Source organism: Malurus melanocephalus, unplaced genomic scaffold (assembly GCF_030028575.1).
Source record: "Malurus melanocephalus ecotype Western Australia unplaced genomic scaffold, MMel_1.1 scaffold_264, whole genome shotgun sequence".
Classification (NCBI taxonomy): domain Eukaryota; kingdom Metazoa; phylum Chordata; class Aves; order Passeriformes; family Maluridae; genus Malurus; species Malurus melanocephalus.
In genome coordinates this window covers 697,446-718,798 of record NW_026623496.1, presented here as the reverse complement: position 1 = coordinate 718,798, position 21,353 = coordinate 697,446, and the positions used below count along the sequence as shown (strand labels likewise).

Sequence of the window (21,353 nt, the reverse complement as noted above, 5' to 3'; positions counted from 1 at the left end):
CAGGCAGGGTTGCTCCTTTTGACAAGAACTGGAATAGAACTCTCATTTACAGCTCATAATAAATGAAACACTTTCTCCAGGGAGCATTTGTACATTAATGTCAGTAGTTTTGCTCCATGCTTGACTGCCAATCAAGATTCATAAATGTCATGCTGGAAAATAATACTGCAGTCGAAATTTGAGATTTGTGTCTGAAAGTTTTGTTTGCAATGGTTCAATGGTTTGCATCAGGTTCCCCAAATTTTAGGTTGCTATTTCTAGTTTAGGAAGGGTGTCATAGGCAGGAAGGTCTAAGCTCCTCACCAGTACCTTGGCTGACAGCTTTCCCAGCTTTGAATTCAGGCAAGARCCAATATAAGGGTTTACTCAGAACAGATACAGGAAGGGAGGATGCAAAAGAAAAAAACTAGTTCGGTGGAAAGCTGGAGGTTTTTTTTGAAACAGAATCATGCCAAATTTATTTTAATCTGTGTTCAGTCCTGTCCTAGAAACTGGAAGTSAGGGGAAGGACTATTTAACCCCATTTTGAAAAACTGTAGAATTCAAGTTTCAGCGATGGCTGGCAGAATTGTTTCCAAAACTTTGCTTTTCATAATATAGTAATAATTGAGAAATATTGTGATTTTCTTTGGTAAGGAAGCAATTAGATAGTTTGATAATGACCAGCACATTTGAGAAAGTATGTGTTCCTGGTTGCTATTAGAACAAAAATTCAATGGGGGGTAATTATAGGAAAGAATTCAAAGGGARAATAGATATTTAATTGGATAGTAAAAATACAAAGATTTTTAATATGTCCGGGAGTATTTTACAACCAAGTTACACAGAACATTRTAACTTCAAATACTGTGTCAGAGTTTAGGAGGAAATGGCAGGAGAAGAAATGTTTTCTTGTTTTCACCTGTTCTGGGACACTCAGGCCCTCGCAGGAGCCTGCTGGTGGCAGTGCATGGTTGGTCACGGATGCTCCATGATGCTGGGGGTACTAAGTGGAAACAGCAGGAGGTTCACTTCAAAACCTGTGCTGCAGCTCTGACACCAGCCTTAATAAACAGCATCCAAGATGTAGCACAGGTCAGACACACTGTGACAGGTTAGAACAGTCTGGCAGCATATTTCTGGTCTGTTGTTTTTTTGGTTTTTTTCCAACAAATGTCTGGATCGTGATTATTACCAAATCTTTTAAAAGTCAAGTGACTATGGGAAAGATCAGAGAGGAAGAGGGCTGTGTGTAGTTATTGTGGGCTCCYGGGCTTTGATCACTCATTCAGTCTCTTCACCAGGTGGAACAACCTTCTGCAGGAGATTGCAGAGCGGCTGCGTGCCAGCAGGGCCCTGTTGCAGCTGTGGCAGAGGTACAAGGATTGCTACCAGCAGTGCTCTTCCACSGTCCATCAGCGGGAAGAGCAGACCAATGAACTCCTCAAGACTGCCACCAGCAAAGACATCGCTGATGATGAAGTTACTACCTGGATCCAGGACTGCAATGTATGTTCAGTTGAGCTTTGCAGGTTTTCTCAGCTTTGTGGGCTAAAACAAATCTCAAGAGGTTCTCTGTTACTAAACTCTGTAGTTGGTATTTTGGAGTTTTGTGTACTAACATATTTCATTTTACTGATGCAGCTTAGGCACAGGACAGACAGCTTTACATCTACCCAGATTTCATGAGTGTCTCTAAATTTTGATCCCTTCATTAGTAGTTGTGGTGTTCAGAAGGTTTTATCTAAAGTCTTCCCTGTGGAGAAAGTGGATAAATTACGTAATGTGTTTCAGCCTTAAGTTGCTGCTAATGAAGGTATTCTTGCTTGGGGAAGTATCTCTACCAAGTCCTTTGAGTTCCTTATAATAGAAAGAAACAAAATCCTTTGACCATATTCCCACCAACCAAGACCATTCGCATTTTCAGAATGATGGGGATGTCTTTATCCTGCCTTATGGAAGGGCACCATTCACTCTGAAACCTTGAGGTTCTTCCTTTTTCAAGATTGTATTTCAAGGCAGCAGAATAGTTTATCTCCTCTCTGTGCTTACATTCTGCTTCTTTTGCGCTTAAGTTGTCATTGACCAAAAAAATAAAATATTGTCTCAATGTAAGCAAACCAATGCAATGAACAAAATAAACATGTTAGTATTAAAAAAATAAACATATTCGTGATCTTTTGGAGCCTTTGCTGCCATGGTCAGGCACCATGGACTGGCAATTCAAATTGTTCAGTTAAAATAATTTTATTTCCTGAGGTCCCATTCTTTAACCATTATGTTAGGCCATTTGCAAAAGTTATTTTTTCAGCCCTCCTGGTAAACCATAGCAGGAAGAAAAGGGAGGTCTACACCTGAATCAATTCACAGTAAGGGCTGCTAGTGCTTAGGGCCCATCATGTCAGTAAATTCAAAAGGCTTCTTTCAACAATTATTTCCTCATCAGTAAGTCAGGCTTGCTCAAAGGTAGCTGAGCAGTGTCTATTATCTGTTTGTTTCTGCATAGGTACTTTGACATACCTTTTTTATTCTGCATGTTACACAGAATGTATCTTGAAACTTTGATATTGAAAAGTAGTAGTAAATATAAGTTATTGTAGTGCTGGAGTTCAGTGATTTCATTCTTCCTTTAATTCAGAGGATGATGACATCACCAGAATGTCACATTAATTGTTCGTGTCTGTATTCAATGTGTTGCCACAGGATGTACTCACGGATTTGAAAACAGCGCAGGAGTCACTGGTTGTTCTTCAGGAACTGGGGGAGGAGCTGAAAAGCCAGGTGGAGGCTTCGGCAGCAGCAGCCATCCAGTCTGACCATCTGTCTCTGAACCAGAATCTGTCAGCCCTAGAACAGGCTCTCCGCAAGCAGCAGGCTGCACTTCAGGTATGCAGACAGTGTTTACATCATCCTGGAGCACCTGAAAACACATAAATTAGCTAAATAGCCTGGGAAAAGAGGGTAGTGTTGCCTGTTCTTCAGCCTTTCTTAGAATTCCCTGGAAACCAAAGCTGCAAGTAGAAAATATGCTCAAGTCAAGCRCAGAGACCTTGTAAGAAGGTCCAAATTCTGGGAAAAGGATAGCAAACATCATGCAGGAAAACAGCTGTCTGGAATGGCAAGATGGCCATGGTGGCTGTGCTTTCTGCACACAACAATAGTGCTAACAGCTGGATCCACAGCTACTGCTCCCCTGARGAAAAGCWCTCTTYCCACCTATTTAYTTAACAGTATAAGAAGTGAGAGATSCTTAATATTGTGTAGAATTGATTTTTTTGTGGTTCCTCCTAATGTCAGTGAGCAGACTGACACCTATTATTTCTGTTAAAGCCTGTTTAGTAGATGTTGCCAAATTGCTTKTGTCACCAGGGACTAAAGAGAAAAAAGGAGTGGAAGAATGAATTCCACAGAAAACTATTTGGTTGAAAAAGCCACAAGGGTAGCAGCTTGTATTTGAGAAGAAAGAGGATTTACCCAAGAAATACAGCAGTGTCTGGGATGCACTTATAGCATTGTGAGGAGACAAAGCATGAGAATTTTTTTTTTTAAATTATRCTAAGAGTGACTAGTTCTCTCTGCTGGTGATAAATTAGAGGAGTTGCTTTCATAAAAGAAAGCTAGAAAAGGTTATCTACTTCAAGGTAAGGACATATTTATGCATTTTGCTGAAATGTTCCCTTTGCTACGATCAAAAATCTTCTTCTAACCTAAAAAAAAATCCAAGTGATTCCACAGTCTGGAAGCAATGCAGCAGTTACAATTGTTACTGGCTAATTCAACTGTTTGCAAGTCTATAATGAGAATAACCAGGAGTGTAATGTCAATAAGGAGGCTGTGAAGCCAGAGTTATTAAACTGTGGATCCTTGTGTGTTCAAGGCTGGAGTCCTGGACTATCAAACCTTTGCCAAGAACCTGGAAGTCCTYGAGGCCTGGATAACAGAAGCAGAAGAAACATTGAAAGAACAGGATCCCAGTCACTCATCTGACATCTCGGCAATCCAGAGCAGAATGGAGCAACTCAAGGTAACTAAAAAGCGAAGGAAGTACTGGGGTTTTTCTTCTTTTGTCCTGGTTATTTGTAGTCCAGGGTATGCACAGATATCATACATGCGTTCTGGATGTAGGAAATTGCTATCACTGATGAAAAGTGTAAGATTGAGAAATTGAAGTTGGATGGCAGTTAAGGGATGATTGTCACATTGCCCCTTGAACAAAGATGAAAAGGCCAGTCAAACTGTTCAGAATACAATTAATAACAGATCAAAATGGGAATGGAAACTTTAGCCGTTTTTGGAGATTTCCTTCATCTTGTTTTCTCGCAATGTTTTTTGTATTTATTCAGTTCCTGTCTCRGTGCTATCTCATTTAGGTATGAAGTAATTTATACATTTTGGGTAACTTGATATACATTGAAACATTCATAATGTGTGATCTCTATTTGAAGTCTTGCACACTTTGTTTTTATGGAGCTTCTTTTTTCCTTCCCCTTCTTTCAGAGACCATGACCGGAAGTCGCTGAACTTTGCAATCTAGGCTGTTTCTGTTTTAATCTTCCATCATTTTTCTGTCATGATTAACTGTAGATGGAATTCCACTTTGGACATACTAAAAAGCAGGGCATTTTCCTTATGCAGTGAATCGAGTATTTCTGTATTTCTCTACTGCAAAACAAAAACCTAAAAATAAAAAGTTGAGTAGTTTCAATGGGAATTTACCAGCCTAGAATTCAGGCTGAGAAGCAAAGAAAAAGGCTCACTTATTTTGACAGTACAAACATATGACTTTAAACTCTAGCCTACTTCTGCAGCCCTGAGCTGTGAATCCCCAATTCAGCAAAACACTTCARTGYAATTTGAATATACTTCTCTGCACACATTTAAACATGAACACAGTTTGCACCAGAAGTTGAAAACTGGTAAGGCAATTTTTCCCTGGCATAGAGATTGTTTACCACTTGGTGGCAACCAAGGCTATTCTAAATTTAACAGAGTGCTGGCTTGTAATTTTGAAGTGAATAATAATGTAACTCCTGAAGTTCCCAGTTATCAATTTTATTGCTTRTTGCAGAGTCAAATGTTGAAGTTCAGCAGCATGACCCCAGATTTGGACCRTCTTAATGAGCTGGGTTACAGGCTTCCTCTGAATGACAAAGAAATCAAAAGGATGCAGAACCTGAACAGACATTGGTCTGTGGTCTCATCTCAGACTACAGAGAGATTCAGGTGGGGATAAATAAAGATTATTCTACAGTTTTCCTCGATTAGATGTTAGAAAGTATATGTTTTGCAGAATATAGAAAATGTTTCAGGTATTTCACTAACCAAAGTTCCTTTTCTTTGGGGTGCTTAGAAGTGAAGCATTGAGCTGAGATGATGGTTTTGCCACAAATTAGCAGGATTTGAAATGAGCAGGACTGCTACTTTTCCAAGTATTGACTAAATAAATTGAATGAGGCAGCTAAGCGGAAAATTAGTATTTGGAACTACCTGAATCCATGTCTCTTTCTTTTTTTCTTTCAGTAAGCTGCAGTCTTTCTTGCTGCAACAGCAGACCTTCTTGGAGAAATGTGGGACTTGGATGGATTTATTARTTCAGACTGAGCAGAAGCTGGCAGTAGAGGTTTCAGGAAACTACCAAAGGCTTTTAGAGCAGCAAAGGGAGCATGAGGCAAGTAACCATGTATTTGTATAYATAGCTAAAATACATACAGTTTATACATAGAAGGAATGCACATTCTTTTTTTGAATGATACAATAGCATTGTATCATTCACAAACTGCGTTTGTGTGCACCATGAGGATAACTTTAAAAAAAAGAAGCATGCAGATTTGTCAGTAATAACCAGTGTGGAGGAGGACTGGAGTGTCTGTGTTTGCGTATAATGCATCACTATGCCTATGAGTGAGTGTCCCCTACATTTAGTCTACTTCAGATTGGTTTGTACTGAGGAAGCCAAAGCTCCTATAAAAACCTAACAATTCTCGTGCCATTTGACTCTTTGTCTTCACTCATAAGTGGAGAAAATCTCTATTCTGATTTTGTTCATTTGTTACTAAATTATCAATGCATGTAGCCTTAGAATAGCATGTTGAAGGAAGTTTTCTGTCAAATACTGTRTTATGTAATTCACCACGGGGCCTCCATTTGATAACATTTCTTGGGAGAACAAACTGATTTGGGCTTTGCTGCATGATGGAGTCATTTGTCTGTTTATAACAAATCAAGAACTAGCACAGCTTTTGCTTCAGGGAAAAACTGATTCAGAGTTTTTACTAGTACTMGATTCCGAGTTTATTGCTCTTCTGTGAAGTCAAGTGGTGCGCATTTTTTTATCCACCCATATTGTTACTGCCAAGAATCCTGGTAAAGATCAAGTAAAAGTCAATTTTCATACCAGAGCTCCCATGTGGCCGCAGTAGTTTCAGTTCCCACAACTTTTTCAGCTGACCTTCCCCTAGACTCAGGCCAGATTACAGGAAGAATTATGTCCTTCCCCTTCTCTTGCCTTGTGTCTCACTGCATAGTGTTTGAATGAGTGTCTGATAGCAAAAAGTAATTCACAACCATTTTTAGCATACATTTGCTTTAGCATCAAACTGTCTTTGCTTTCACAAAGGTCATCCATTTCATTTTCTTTCAATTCTGCCAGCATTAACTGGACAATCTCATTGTAAGTTTAAACATCACAGGTTTTGAGATGTGAATGTCCAGAAATCATTACTAAGTGCATGATTTCCTACTGTTGTTGTGTCTAGTCATAGCTATAATTTTTTGAAGGGAGGGCAATCTTCTCGCATTCATTTGTCTTGAGATCTCAGCTTAATTCTGTCCTGAAACCTTGATCTGAGGAGATGGGTGTTACTTGGGCACTCTGTTTAAGCCATTTCTTTTTGCAACTATAAAGTCATCTCAGAATTAAGAGAATTAATATCTGGTTTTCTGAATACTGCAGTTCAGCCTAAAAAAAAAAAAAAAAGTAACCTGATTTTATTTTTTTTTAAGTCCTTTAACTTTTGACTTTGTGTAATGARCACATTTTGATTATAAAAAAGTCCTTTGCAGTGCTTCCTGATAGTCACAAAGAATATTCCTTCCACTCCTTGTGGCTGAAGGGGTCAAATCTCAACTTCTTGAGATGTATTTCCACATTGTTTTGCTTTGTATTTTTTTTAAATAAATAGAAAATATTCTGTTTCCACTTGAATTCCGAGAATGGATATTGAAATGCTTCCAGCTCTGTCATAAGCTTTCCAGTGACTCATAACTTTGCTGGTGTTTATCCAAAGAAGACCCAAACCACCTCAGTGGCCTTCTTTAGAAATACCTTCCCAGTGACGTTTGCAAGGTGGAGGTGATATCTTTTTCAGACAACTCATGCTAACACACATCTGCTTCAGTCTCAGGATGATCTTGTAATCGCTCTTGCACAGTTCTCCAGAACATGGGACAGTGCTTGGGACACCCATGCAATGGGAATTCACTGAGAAACGTTTGAGAAAGTGTTGGCAGGGGAAGGGGACGGAAGTTCYTTGCCAACTCAATTACTAAATTTTTTTCCAGTATGCTGGTGTTGCGTATTTCAACACTTGCCTTCCTTTCCTCCKCCTTTAAATTTCTATTTCTGTGATTCATGGTGAGCTACATATGAGAATAAATTTGGGTGACAAGTGGTCCCAGGTAAGAGGAGTATCCCTCTTATGAACAGAGTGTACATAGGGGAAAGAAGTGSATGGTGTCCAAAATATCTCTACTTTTGTGTAGAGCTTGAGTACATCCACTCTAAGCAGTTCCTCAAGCTTGATAKGTTTTTCTTTCACCTGCCCTCCTAAAAAAAGTATTGAAAATTTCCCTTTTGGAGGAATTGGTTTTGCTGGGTTTTAGTTTTGCTTTGTTTTCGGGTTTTGGGGTTTTTTTTTGGAAGGGGTGGGTGAAGGTTGGCTTTTTGTGGCATAGGGGAGTTATTTAACCAGTTGCAGCCAGTTGTGTTCTGTTCAGTCTTTATCTGTCAACAGTGCTGGTAGATGCTGGTGCCTCCTGTGCTTCATGTTCCCTAACTTCACAAAAATAGACGTTACAGAAAGTAAAAGTTCTGCCTTTTTGCTCAGCTTTYTGAAATTCTCAGTGCCACACTATTGTGTCTTCATTCATGAGATAATAATGGCACTCAGTCTCCCTCTGATTCACGCTCAGCCATTGATAAGTGCCAAAGTATTCAAAGAACAGCATCAAATATTTCTGCAAAGAAATCAGACAACACTGTTTCTTTCTGTGGAAAAATTTATGACCTGAGTAGCATTTTCAGAGTTAACTCAGTGATTCAGAGAGGCAAAATCTCTTATTTAAAAACTGCTGCATCTCCTAAAAGTCCTAAACAAGCGCACACAATGTGCTTGAGGGATTTCAATTGCAGGTGCCAGTGGGTGTTTTGCTGGCAGTTGCAGATGCAGGAATTGGTACAATCACAAATTGAGCTGGTGAGAAGCCGTGTAACAGGAGTGGCCTAGACTTGGAGAACAGTGGCTCTCAGTTTAGAACTTCTGTCAACTGTAAATGCCATCACTAACCAAAGGAAAAAAATCTTAAGCTTCRTACCAGTGCACTTTTTCTTTGAATCTCTCTGTAAACCTTTTGAACATAGAGTGAGTCCAGTGATGCCTGAGTGTGCCTTCATGAACATAAWATTATTCCTAAAGAATCTTACATGGTCCATTATTAAAATAAAGGYGTTTTTAAAAACAAATTTAGGTATAATATATATACACTTGAATTATGTTTRCTTAAGTAGTACCTAGGTAATTTTTTGTCTTAAGTAACATTAAAGTAATAAGGGAGTTTTAAAAGTATTGTGGAAGTTTATTATGCCTGTGGGGAAAATTGGAAAATAAATATGAAAACTTGGAAGTGGAAAATTTATTTCTAGCTCCTGTACATGTCTGTTTGTTTTAAAGTTCTATTGGCAATGTAAAAGTGTATTGGAAGTTTATATAATGCTATCATAYATGGTCTGTGTAACAAGGCAAAACATTATAAAATTCTTAAATATGTCAAAAAATAAAAGTTGTCCTTTCTGTCCAAGCAAAAAACACCCTATCTGGATTTTGTTGTAAATTATAATGTCAATCACTCAACTGTACTCAGAAACATAAAAYCTAGCTCCAGTTTATATAATTTAGCTTTATAATATTGGTCTCGAGGAACTAATAATAATKACTAGAAGCAGAAAGTAACTCTAAAAGGAGAGTTTTCAGTGTGTTTTTATTAAGGTCATGACAAAGCTCCCATTGAATTAATCTGACGTGAGATTAAATACATGAAAATTCACTTTTATCAGTGCATTCAGACAAAATGAAAATGTAAGATCTTGTTTTAACATCMTTGTCTCCTGTACAACAGCTGTTCCAGGCAGAGATGTTCAGCCGCCAGCAGATTTTRCATTCAATTATCTCTGATGGGCAGCACCTCCTAGAACAAGGACAGGTGGATGACAGGTAGGCATTGCTGTATTGTTGCCGCTGCTGGGTATGTGAAGTAATACTCAGGGTAGTGGGAGACTTCCAAACAGAGAAGGTAGCAGATGGCAGTGCTCAGATCRTGTTCTTCTGAAGTGGAAGCCACTGTTGCTGTGGTTAAGCTGTTAATTAGCCWGATCTTAAGACAATGTTCTTCAGAACGCTACAAGGTATGTGAACGCGTTTGGGAATAGAAGCAGGCTGCTTCTCTGACAAAGATTTGTCTGGGATTATCAAGTGTGTTAAATACATATCGATTTTGATGTATTTTCAAAATGTCACTTTCACCAAAGGAGCCTGCAGTGACACATTTAGTGGGTTACACTTGATTTGTGCCGCCTGGGGATTTGCCTCTGCCAGGAGGATTCCCTTCTGCCATATAAGAACACCTGCAGCCTTAATGTGATTGAGTAGGAAATCATTGTTGCCTGGGATTTTATTTTAAATGCTTGGGGTCAAATAAATGAAAATCTGTGGAACACCAGTGGCTTCACACTTGTGCATGTACATTGACTTTGCTAAAGTTCKAAGATGAACTGTTTACTGGAATGTGAGAATTGTTTGAATGTTTTGTGTATATTATGCCTGCTTCAAATTCAGTAGTAAATCTGGGRGGGTGAATTGTGAAGTCTTCAAGATTTGCTCTGAATTTGATTAATCCAAGATAGCAAAACCTGTGGGTTTTCTTTGTGTATTTCTGGGAAGAAGGTAGAAGAGTTTGGTGCATTAGGGATTTGGGGTTTTTAAGGTTTCAATAATTGGATCCCTTTAATTCTCCCAGTATGTGAAGTTCTTATCCTCAGTCAGCCTTCATGAGACTTCTGTGCTTTTCTCTAAGTGTTTTGTAATTGACAGACAGGYGCCTTCTTTTTCCCTTCAGTTTATTCATTAAGCAAATATATTGAAGTATGAAGGTCACTCTGTATTTTTATTATTTCTCTATTTACAATAGGGATGAATTTAATCTGAATCTGACTCTTCTGAGCAATCAGTGGCAAGGAGTGATTCGCCGGGCACAGCAGATGAGGGGCATCATTGACAGCCGGATTCAGCAGTGCCAGCGCTACAGGGAGATGGCGGAGAAGCTGCGCAAGTGGCTGCTGGAAATGTCCTGTCAGCCAGTGACTGAGCTGGGCAGAGTTCCTATCCCACTGCAGCAAGCAAGAGCACTGCTGGATGAAGTGCAGGTATGTCCAGTGTGTTTGAAGAAAAAGGAAAAAAATCCCTGCCTTTTTTGTAGTCTTCAACACTTAAAGCGTTCTTTAAAAAGGCTTAGATTCAGCCTATCTGCTCTGCCAGCTCTTAAGAACTGGCATTACATCAGAAGYAATAGTGTGATGGAAGCAAAGTTGGAGTTCATGGAGAACATGTAAAAGAGAATTTACTGGGCCCCCACTCTCAAGCTTTGCTTGCTTCTATTTTTGCTTTCCGCCAGTGTCACACTGAAACAGTCTTGAAAAGATGGTGATGACCTGTGTGAGGAATGTATACCTGATAACAAGGATTCCTTGAGTCCATCTTCATGGGCTGTTAACAGTATCAAGCAAGCAGCTTGGTGTCATCAAGCTTTATAGCTGGAAGATGGATATAATTACAATAATGCTTAAAAGGATAACAGGCTGTAGAGGAACCCTTTCTCTTTAAGAGCAATTGAGATGCTGACACTAATGGGGAGAAAGAAGTGTTTCATGTCTTTTATCTCCTTGGAGAAATTTTCTAAAGGTCTGCTGCAGTAAATGATTATGAAAATGTTAGGGTAAAGCATTTGGGCCATAGCTCATGTTGAACACAGAGTATGCAACCAATTAAAATATGGGTTTGAATTACTGAATTGCTAATTGTAATTAAAAAGACAAAGCTGACAGAAAACTATTAATATTTTCAGCTTAAAGAGAAAGTTCTCTTAAGGCAGCAAGGGAGTTACATCCTCACTGTGGAAGCTGGGAAGCAACTGCTGCTCTTTGCTGACAGTGCAGCTGAGGCASTCCTGCAGGCAGAGCTTACTGAAATCCAGGAGCGCTGGAAGATGGTTAGCACTCAGCTGGAGCAACAGAAGAAACAGGTTGCTTTGCTGCTAAAGGTAAGTATGCSATTCCTTCTGTACTTCTTCAGCATATTTGTGTTTTCTCATTGTGAGCCCTGATGAAGGAAAGCATTCTCAGTGGACAAACACAAATCAGGAACTGCATGTACAGGACATGAAATAACAATTTCCCTTCACCACTTCTGAAACTTAGGAGCGTTGATATTACTTCACAACAGGCTTGCTAGTTGATATATTTTAACTTATATTTCCAGAATACTGCTGATAAAGTATATCCTACTACTCCTACTTTCAAAATAGATAAACATTTTTTTTTTTAATTGCACAAATTTGGTTAATTTTTATACTTTTATTGGGTTTGAGTGGTGAAGTTTTTTCTAGGGAGAAGCTGCAGGGATAACTTCTGTAAGAAGCTGCCAAAAGCTTCCCCTGTGTCTGATGGAGCCTGTGCTATCTGGCTCCATGATGGACCCATTGCTGGCCAGAGCTGAACCCAGCAGTGATGGTGATAGTGCTTCTGGGATAACACAGTTAGGAAGATGAAAAGAAATTTTAATAAAAATTACTGTGCAGGAGCAATTGCTTCCAGAGAGAGGAGCGAGAGAATGTGACAGCAGCAACTTTGCAGATGTCGAGGTCAGTGAAGGAGAGGGAGGAGGAGCTCCAGGGRCCAGRGCAGAGGTTACCCTGCAGCCCATGGTAGAGACATGGGGTTCTGTGGTGGAGCAGACATCCACCTGTAGCCCGTGGAGGACCCACAGYAGAGCAGGTGGGTGCCCAAAGGAAGCTGTGACCCCATGGAAAGCCCACACTAGGGCAGTTTTGCTGGCAGGACTTGGACCCTGTGCCGGAGCCTTGTTGGAGCAGTCTGTTCCTTAGGGTTTGGAAGCAATCCATGGAAGGGACTCTCTCTGGAGCATTTTGTGAACTGCAGCCCATAGGGAGATCTCATGGAGACGTTCGTGGAGGATTCTGTCCTGTGGGAGGGACCCCATGCTGAAACAGGGGAAGAGTGTTATGAGCATCACAGACTATTGTCACGCCAGGTCATATTCTTTAATCAGGGTAATTCTTCATCAAGATGATCATRAAATACTGGGATAGACTGGGAAAAAAGGAAGGAGAGAAATTCAAAGGAAGTGGTATAAGGAGATTATCTTGAAACAGAAAACTAATTTTCAATGCAGTGAAAGGTTCAGGACAAGTTCTGTATTTTCTGGTATCACACCACTGGCATTCTTTRTGGGCTGACTGGCTTATTAGAGATCTTTCTGTCTTCTTACAAGGTTTTTTCAAGCAGGTGAGGCACGTAAAACCATACTGTCCCCTGACATGGTTTGATTGCAATGGACACATTAAAAATTTTGGAAAGAATGCAAACATTAAAGCTGGGTATAGCTACTAAAATCTTGATTTGAAGTAGATATAACAGTTGCTTGAATCTGTCCTGAATTTGCTGTTTCCCCTACCACTTTTTGTTCTCAGAGATTAATGCCCCTGAATGAAGCTCTTTTCAAAGAATAGTTCTGGGTTTAATACAGGCATTCAGGAAAGGAAGTGGGAAATTAATTTTGTCAGGGAGAGATTTTCCTGAAAGGATGGAGTTGGATCTAGACAGGATTTTAATAACAAAAGACCTTGTGTATTTCTACAAAGAGAGACCTACACACTAAAAATTTGACACAGTTCTGCACATGACTCAAGCTCTGAGACTTTGAATATTGTYTAGAGGGAGATTTCAGACCATGTTATTTTTAGGCCTGTCAATTCACACAAGTATAATACAGATGAGAACTGAAACCTAATAAACATTCTGCTTTCAGGACTGGGAAAAATGTGAAAAGGGCATAGGAGACTCCCTGGAGAAGCTAAGATCATTCAAAAAAAAGCTTTCTCAGCCATTGCCAGATCACCATGATGAGYTGCATGCAGAGCAGATTCGTTGCAAGGTAAAGCACTTCTTCTCTGTTGATTGTTGTCTCATCTTTGCCTGCCCTTGTCCAATAACCTCTTTCCTTGTTAATTTGCTTTGTGTTACTGACTGTGCAAACCAGTCAGGCATCCCCATGACAAGAAACTATCCGTGTAACATGAATAGCATGATCCCAGGGTGGTCTCACTATAGTGAATATAGATCTGATCRAAGTGGTACAAGAGCAGAGTCTGAAAAATACTGCAGTAGGGCTGTATTGATGTAATTTTATAATGTAAATTGTAACCTCAAACATAAACTCATGATACCTGAGCTCCTGGTTTAGTGCTTTTTATTTGAGGTGAAGTGACCATGGGGGATTTTAGACAATATTTTTAGGCATTTTAGAAGTGGATTACCACTTGAAAATATTTTCAATACAGAGGAGTCCAAAYCAGTTTTTGAACTTTCCAGATACCTTTGGACTTTGGAGAGTTGAGYAGTGTCTTAACTTGCAACTTCTTGTTATAAGGCTGATGAATCATTCTGTACTGGGGAGTTAATAGCGTCATAACTCTAAAAATACATTTGGGGTTGATGTTTTCTTTTTCTTTGAAATGGGGCTGAAACAGTCTGCTTGACATGGTGGGTCTGCTCAGATATGACTTAAATCAGTGGAATAACACTTCTTGTMTGTTTCACCAATGTACTCAAATTATTATTTGCTATCAATCTGGTTCTTTTTCCTTATGTTCTTCTTTTAAGGAGTTAGAGAATGCTGTTGAAGGCTGGACAGATGACCTTGCTCACCTCTCCCTGCTGAAGGAGACCTTGTCTGTATATATCAGCGCAGATGATATCTCAATCCTCAGTGAGCGAATAGAGCTCCTGCACAGGCAGTGGGAGGAGCTKTGCCACCAGGCAAGTGCAGCACTGAGCACTGATGGGAGCAGTAYGAATGCTACTAAAGTGCCAGGAGAACAGTTGAATCCAAGTGAAAACTTTTAGAAGAGATTCATGTYGACACACCTAAATTCGAAAGTGAATTCTTTCTGAGTCAGGGGAAACATTGATTGAAATATTGCTTTAGTTACTGCTAGTGTTTCTAGAGCTCTTGAACTTTATAATGGCTGTGAGGWCATATTTAAACAGCCTTGAAAAATTAAAAAAGTCGCACTGTGAGCTGTGGGACTTGGCATGGCTGGCTGGGAAAAAATCATAGAAATACTACAGTTCTACTTTGTTTYGGTGCTCAGAAAGGATGTTTCCTCCCCATTCAGTATTGCCCTATTGTACCTTCAGTTCTGCTCATAGCTTTTCTTTCAAACATTGGTGTCTGCATTTCCTTTAGTCTGAGGGTGATTTGCTTGCCTGCAAAATGAGCTGAGGAGTATTGGTTTATTTTTTCAGGTGCATCACACTATTTTAATGTGCTTCTGGCCTCTGTTTTGCCCTCCAGGTAGTGGAGTCTTCCTTACCCAGCTTTTCAGATTATCCTGATGTCATTTCAGTAGAGATTCCTGATGATTTCAGAGTTTCCTGATGTGGTTTAGTGAAGAGTGCAGTCCACATATGCTGGGGCTAACTAACCACAAAGTAGAAAAAATGCTTCACAGTTGGCAACAGAGAACTTGTTATGATTTACTTGCATTTGAATGAACCAAWGTGGACACATCTAAATTATGATATAGTCAATGCATGTATATGGTAAAAGTAAAGAAGTTCTGTCTTAGTTTTGAGCATGCTCAGTGTTTAAGGATGTAACCTAGTGCAACCCTTCATTCATCTGCTACTCATTTCTGGAAAGCTGTCATTTAGAATCTCAGAAAGGAAAAGCAAGATCACCTGTATGCACCTGTTAAACCTAACACAGTAGTTAAAAAGCTCATACATTAATTTGTGAAAGAGCAGATGCAGTCTTCATCTTTTGAAATTATGGTACATGATATGAAGTATGATATATGGTGTAAAGTCAGAAATAACCCAGATYACAATGGGGAGGAAGTAAGTACTTGTACCAGTGTTTGAAACTGGAGAGATGACTTTGCTCAATCTGTGCTGTTATTTTGATTTCAGTGTCCATCTTGGACTGTTACTGTTTGCACTCTGAGATGGTACCACAGGTTCTGCTATTTCTTAAACACAGCAATGTTTTCCTTCCTTCTGTTTTAACTGCTGTACTTGCTTGTTTGATGTGCCATGCCTTTTCTTTCCTGTCAGGGCACACCTCAATCCTGGGATCCCTCAAGATGTCATGCCTATCCACAGGAAATAGTTGTCTATGAAATGAGTGTATTGGACTCAAGTAAAATATATTTTTGCAAAATACAGTGTATCTTGGATTTAACATGGTACTCATGCTTGTGCATGAATGACACAGACTTTTGGAGTTTGGCCTATACTACGTCTGTATCTATTTTTTTATGCTTTGGTGAAGCATTTTTAATTTACTTTTTAATTTAATCTCTTAGATCAAAAATACACTAATATRTTTTACAAAATTCTATAAGTGAGCAAGAATTGTAAGAAAATACAATTTTATCTTCTAATGAAAACTTCAGGTTAGAGATGTTATGAAACAAGATATTGACAGACTACTGAGCTTTACGCTTGGGTGCCCCAGTCTGTGCATAGGATGTGGCTAACAGGAAATGTGAGATCAGCACTTACCCCTGAACATGCAGGCTGTCTTGCAAGTTCTTGCTGTACAACTCCAGTTTGTTTTAATGGCAAGCGGCTGCAACACTTTTTCAAAGCTAGAGGAGCTCACATTGAGGCGCAAAGTGTGTTAAGCATGTCTTAAATGTATTTACTGGGTTTGTTTCATTTTCATTTACTCTSTGTAACTGGTTTAAGGTCTCCTTGCGTCGACAACAAGTTAGTGAGAGRCTGAATGAGTGGGCTGTCTTCAGCGAGAAGAACAAGGAGCTCTGTGAATGGCTGACTCAAATGGAAAGTAAGGTGTCTCAAAATGGTGACATCCTCATAGAAGAAATGATTGAGAAACTTAAAAAGGTACAGTGTACACTTACATGCTGTTCTTTAACTGTTTACTTGTTTGTGAATTAGCTGAAATTAAGGTTTTGCCTCACCCTGATGTGTTCTGGTGTTTCTGTTCTYCTGCTATGCAGCATTTTCCTGTCTTTCTTGAGATAGGACCTCCCAGAATACCAGAAAATTAAGTGACTACAAAGTCAGAGGCATCTGAATGCTTTGCTGAGTGTTGAATGATAATTRCCTGTAATGAGTTAAATGATATCAKACATATTTATAGAAGGYATTGTGTTTCAGGTTGTGTTGGGTGGTTTTTTTCATTCTTCTGGTAGTAGTTTGTGTTTATCCATCAAATATGTAAGAGGTTGTCACTCCACTGTACTGGTCAACTAAAAAACCTTCACTCGTATTTACATCATTCCTTCAGTAGTGTAGAGCAGAGTATATTTAGAATAAGTACCTGTCTTATGATTGCTCTTKACTGTCTAGGATTATCAAGAGGAAATTGGTGTAGCCCAGAAGAACAAAATCCAGCTTCAGCAAATGGGAGAGAGACTTGCTAAAGCCAGCCATGAGAGTAAGGCATCAGAGATTGARTACAAACTTGGCAAGATCAATGACAGGTGGCAGCATCTTCTAGATCTTATTGCAGCCCGGTAAGACAGTTGCTTTGTTTCTGAGTTTTAAGAGGGACAAGTAAATATGCTGGAACTSATGCATTTAAAATTCTTTATTGTCTGCCTTTTCATCATAAATTGTGAARTGAATTTATTCTTAACCATCAACACATTTCTGTGGAATTCACCTTCCTGTTTATGGTACAGGACGTTTCTTCCGCAAGAGTCATTTRAAAACTTCATGGGCTAGAATAATATGGTGATGATGATAGGTTTACACTTGGGCTTGMTCTTAAAGCTCTTTTCCAACCCTAACTGWTCTGTGTTTTTGCAATATAGGATCAGTTGCTATCAGATGTAATGAGCCTTGCTGTAGTACCATCTTACTTTACATGGTGCCTCAAACTGGATGCAAATGTAGTTTTTCTAAAAATTTCTTGAGAGAGGAACCAAAACAATGCCTTCATAGTTTTGGACTGCAAGAAGAGCATGTCCAAAACTAAGTCTTAGGTTTTCCACCAAGTAATTTTTCACTGATGGAAAAGAGTAACTGCAGGTAGATGTATGCATACTGGCTTAAAGACTCTTTTTATTCAAGGTCAAAAGTATAACTGCARTTTTCAGAGGAGTTCCTTAAAGGAATACAAGATTGTTGTTTGATATTTAAAGAAACTGATWTACTTGTTTGAACACTTTCTGATGAGCTGTGCTACAGCCTCTCTTCCATTACCAACAATAATTTTCTATYAATTTTGCACTTCATGWATTGCATAAAWAGCTCRTATACTTTATAATTCACATTTCTTTGATGTAAGGACTTATGCATTAGTGAAACTTTAGTACTGTTAGCAGTAAAAAGGTTTGTTTAGTTTCATAATCTTTTTTTTTGTCTGTTCTTTTTTAGTATAGTTTTATTGCATTCTTGCTCTGAAATCTGCTAACATGGGAGCAGTTAATTTTATGCAAGCTGAAGCATTCCAGTGGCTCCAGCTCCTTTAATAGTAATACATTTTAAAGGAACGAACACTATATATTTCTTACAGAACAATTAAGTCAGGAAGTGTTGCCTTACAGTCGAGGAGCCGGCTTGGTTTCAGAGGATACAYCAACAGTTGTTGAACTTAAAGTATATTTGATACATTTTTATGTTCCTCTTTTGAAARGCTTTCTTGGAGAAATATTCAGATAATACCTAATGAGTAGAGATTAGTTCCCACTCTAGGGACAGGTGGGAGTAGTTTAGGATTCTATATAATTCTTGGGTGGGGAGGTGTAAGGCACTCATATTATACAATTAAACCTTCTCATTCTGTTATCATGAAGGGTCAAGTCCTAGTTCTTCACTAATGTATGTAAAATATTTATATACTTTTATTTCTAGATCATTTCAATTTATTGTTCTCAACTGGCATGCTCAAYACTATTGTATGCAATTAAACATACAACCCTTTCCATCCCAGTGCTCACTGAAYTGAAAGAAAAGCTCTGCAAAGTTTGCTGAAGTTTGGAAATAAATTGTAGAAAGGTTTGATGATAGGCTGTGAAAATTTTGGTAGTTCAGCTGTACCTTGGGCTGGAAATTATTAAAACCCAAGCTGTTGATTAATGCATGTACAAAATGTTTGCATTGATGTCTAATTGCCAGTGGAAAAAAAGGGTTGCATTCCCCAAGGTAATTTTTAGAAGGCTGCAGAGGCCCTTTAAAATATGTTCGTACATATTGGCATGTATTCTAGTTAAGGTATTTTAGAGTTTGGAATGTATCATATAATGTGATTTTGGCTGTATCCTGCTAGCAAATGCAGATTAATTGCCCTGGTATTGAAAATAAAATACATCTTTTCATATTCTGGATATGAATACACGCCTAACAGTGTAAATAAATTATTAGAGTCTGCAGACCTTTCTGCATTGCTGCAGTAATCCCTTCCCTGGAGCATTTTTCTCTGTGGATTGTTTCCTACAGCTGTGAACTAATAGAATGTGCTATGTGAAAATGCTTTGGTAGTGTGTTATGGTAATACATGTCCAGTCTGAACSTTTACCTTTTGATTTCATACTGTATGGTGAAACTTCCCCAGTCACCTGTAAAAGCATCTTTCTTTGTCACATTCTATTCCCTTACCCATTTCTTTTATTACCCCTCCTTTCAGAGGAGTGCTGTCGCCACACAAGTGACAGCTGCAGAGAGGTGGTTGTGTCTCTGCATCAGACACTTCCGTTTCTTCCCTTCCACGACCTTTTAATCCTTTCAGATGGGTTTTTCTGATAGGTCGGTCTCACAAAAAAAATGTTGCTGTTGTTTACAGCCAGGAAACAGTGCTACTGCTGCAACTGCTCAGACTTTGCAAAGAAGACTTTGTGTGTGTTTTCATCCTTTCCCCTACCACTCACAGTCCACATTCCTGGGGATCAAATCTGGCACATGTTGATGAATGCAGGTTTTATTTAGAAACATGACCACTTGTCACCATCCAGTGTCATGTTATCAAGCAACGGCTGGTAACATTTGTTTGGCGTGAAACATTTTCTGTACAGTACTTCCCAGCAAAGTGTGTCCCCTTTCCTCCCCCCACCTCCACCAAAAGAACGGTGTTTGCAGGCTTTGGGAGTTGAAGTTCTTCTTTTTAATACTGGAAAATTTCATGGTTGTGGCGGAAGACTTGCATGCTGTGAGGATGGCGGAGGACAGCAGTGTGGATTCAGACCTCCCAGACTGTAACTGTGATATCACAAGGCAGGCAGCTATTTTTGTTTGCTTTTGATTGATACTATCCTTTCTGAAGTCTTGGCTTGCTGGGAAACTAACTGAAATATTGATACGTAGAAATCACTACTATAGCTAGAAATTACTGTTTTCTGCTCGGTTTAAAAAGTTGACAGTGATAACAGGATACTTTGTTTTACAGCTAGTACTTTTTGGATCCCAGAATAATTTTTTGATAGTGATGGAGACTTAGAACTAGTAACATCTCTTAGCTGTCTGAGAGAAACTGTGGGTTGATTTTACTGCTCTTTTTAAATAGGAGRGCATGTACAGACATGAGAAAAACCAGACTGTATCTGTCTGCTTGCTGTTTGTGTCATCAAAGGGGCATGACTACAAGCAAAAGGTAGAGAAGGAAAGAAGCTGTAAAAAAAGTATTTCAGACTTAACTTATCAAAGCCTGTTTGACCTGTTCATATTAATGACTGTTTTGTAACTGCATGTAATACTTGGACTCAGCTACATCATCTTGGGTTTTTGATTCAGCTTCTCTTTCTCCCTCTTCACATTAKCTTTGCTAGAAATCTAGCTGTTGTACAGAATTCTAGAAATTGAGTCTTTGAAAGAGCAACTGATTGGAGTAGTAAATATAACTGGCTTTACTAGTGTCTTACTACTGAGTAGTACTATACGTTGGAAAATAAATTCTTTTTTTAATCATAAAAAGATGCTTTTAAGCTGATCTTTTCAAAACTGATTTTAGTAGTACAGGATTTTTCACTGTTTCAAACAGTGTTTCTTAAAACTTCGCCTTTCTTTCTAAATAGATTTTTTAAAGCACCTTTTCTGCTTTCTGCTGTCTGTTGTTCAGACTTAGCTAACATGCTCCTACTGAGTGTTTTTATGTTGCTTTTAAAGTTTAATATTAGTAAGCAGCTGTCTAAATGACTAATGTGGTAGCTATGACTTCTATATGATGCATTTTTCTGTACTTACAGGGTTGTTCCCATTTAGATTTAAGTGGAATCTAAGGCTGTCTGCTTTAGAACTAGTTGAATCAAATGTGTCTGTGCTTAAATTTAGCTCCAAGTTGTKCTCCCACTGACTTTTCTTAATGTAGAAAAATAGACATTATTAATAGACAGTCTAAAGTTACTGCTTTCCTGGGGAAATTGAGGCACATTAATTGGAACATGAAAAGATAAGTATCATAAACCCATTCCAATTTTCAGATGATTTTTCATCAGTAAGTCATAAAAACAACTGAATTTGACAGTATTTTCCTTTCTGAGAGTCTTAAGTATTTGTAAAATATAACAAGACTGGGGTGTGTGTTTTATGGAAGACAACCTTTAAACCAGCTTTGTAATGGTTTCGACCCTTTGATTTCAGTGCAGAATTTTCATTATCAAGGAGAAGAGTTATCTCAAGTCTTTCACAGTAACATGTGATGTTCCTGTGCTGCCCAGTGCTGCAACAAAAGCATGAAATGATTATTGGAATAATTAACATTTTAAATATACTCTTGCAAGTGAAATCTCAAAAGCTTAAAAATTACACTCGGCTAGGGATCCCACATTCTTGATTTAGA

General features: G+C 38.7%; 1 protein-coding gene across 4 annotated transcripts in view; it reads left to right on the top strand.

Annotated features, from left to right (window-relative positions):
• SYNE1 (spectrin repeat containing nuclear envelope protein 1) overlaps window positions 1–21,353 on the top strand; it is a 54,874-nt gene that overhangs the window by 180 nt on the left and 33,341 nt on the right. For 3 of the 4 annotated variants that reach the window (XM_057375930.1, XM_057375932.1, XM_057375931.1), the window contains exons 2-13: window positions 1,284–1,488; window positions 2,683–2,865; window positions 3,857–4,003; window positions 5,048–5,202; window positions 5,500–5,647; window positions 9,373–9,467; window positions 10,441–10,675; window positions 11,374–11,568; window positions 13,356–13,481; window positions 14,210–14,365; window positions 16,301–16,459; window positions 16,928–17,094. In XM_057375930.1, coding sequence (XP_057231913.1) covers window positions 1,284–1,488; window positions 2,683–2,865; window positions 3,857–4,003; window positions 5,048–5,202; window positions 5,500–5,647; window positions 9,373–9,467; window positions 10,441–10,675; window positions 11,374–11,568; window positions 13,356–13,481; window positions 14,210–14,365; window positions 16,301–16,459; window positions 16,928–17,094 — 1,971 coding nt within the window. Of the gene's footprint in view, window positions 1–1,283; window positions 1,489–2,682; window positions 2,866–3,856; window positions 4,004–5,047; window positions 5,203–5,499; window positions 5,648–9,372; window positions 9,468–10,440; window positions 10,676–11,373; window positions 11,569–13,355; window positions 13,482–14,209; window positions 14,366–16,300; window positions 16,460–16,927; window positions 17,095–19,385; window positions 19,793–21,353 lie in introns of those variants that run through there. The other variant, XM_057375933.1, reaches the window with a different exon arrangement.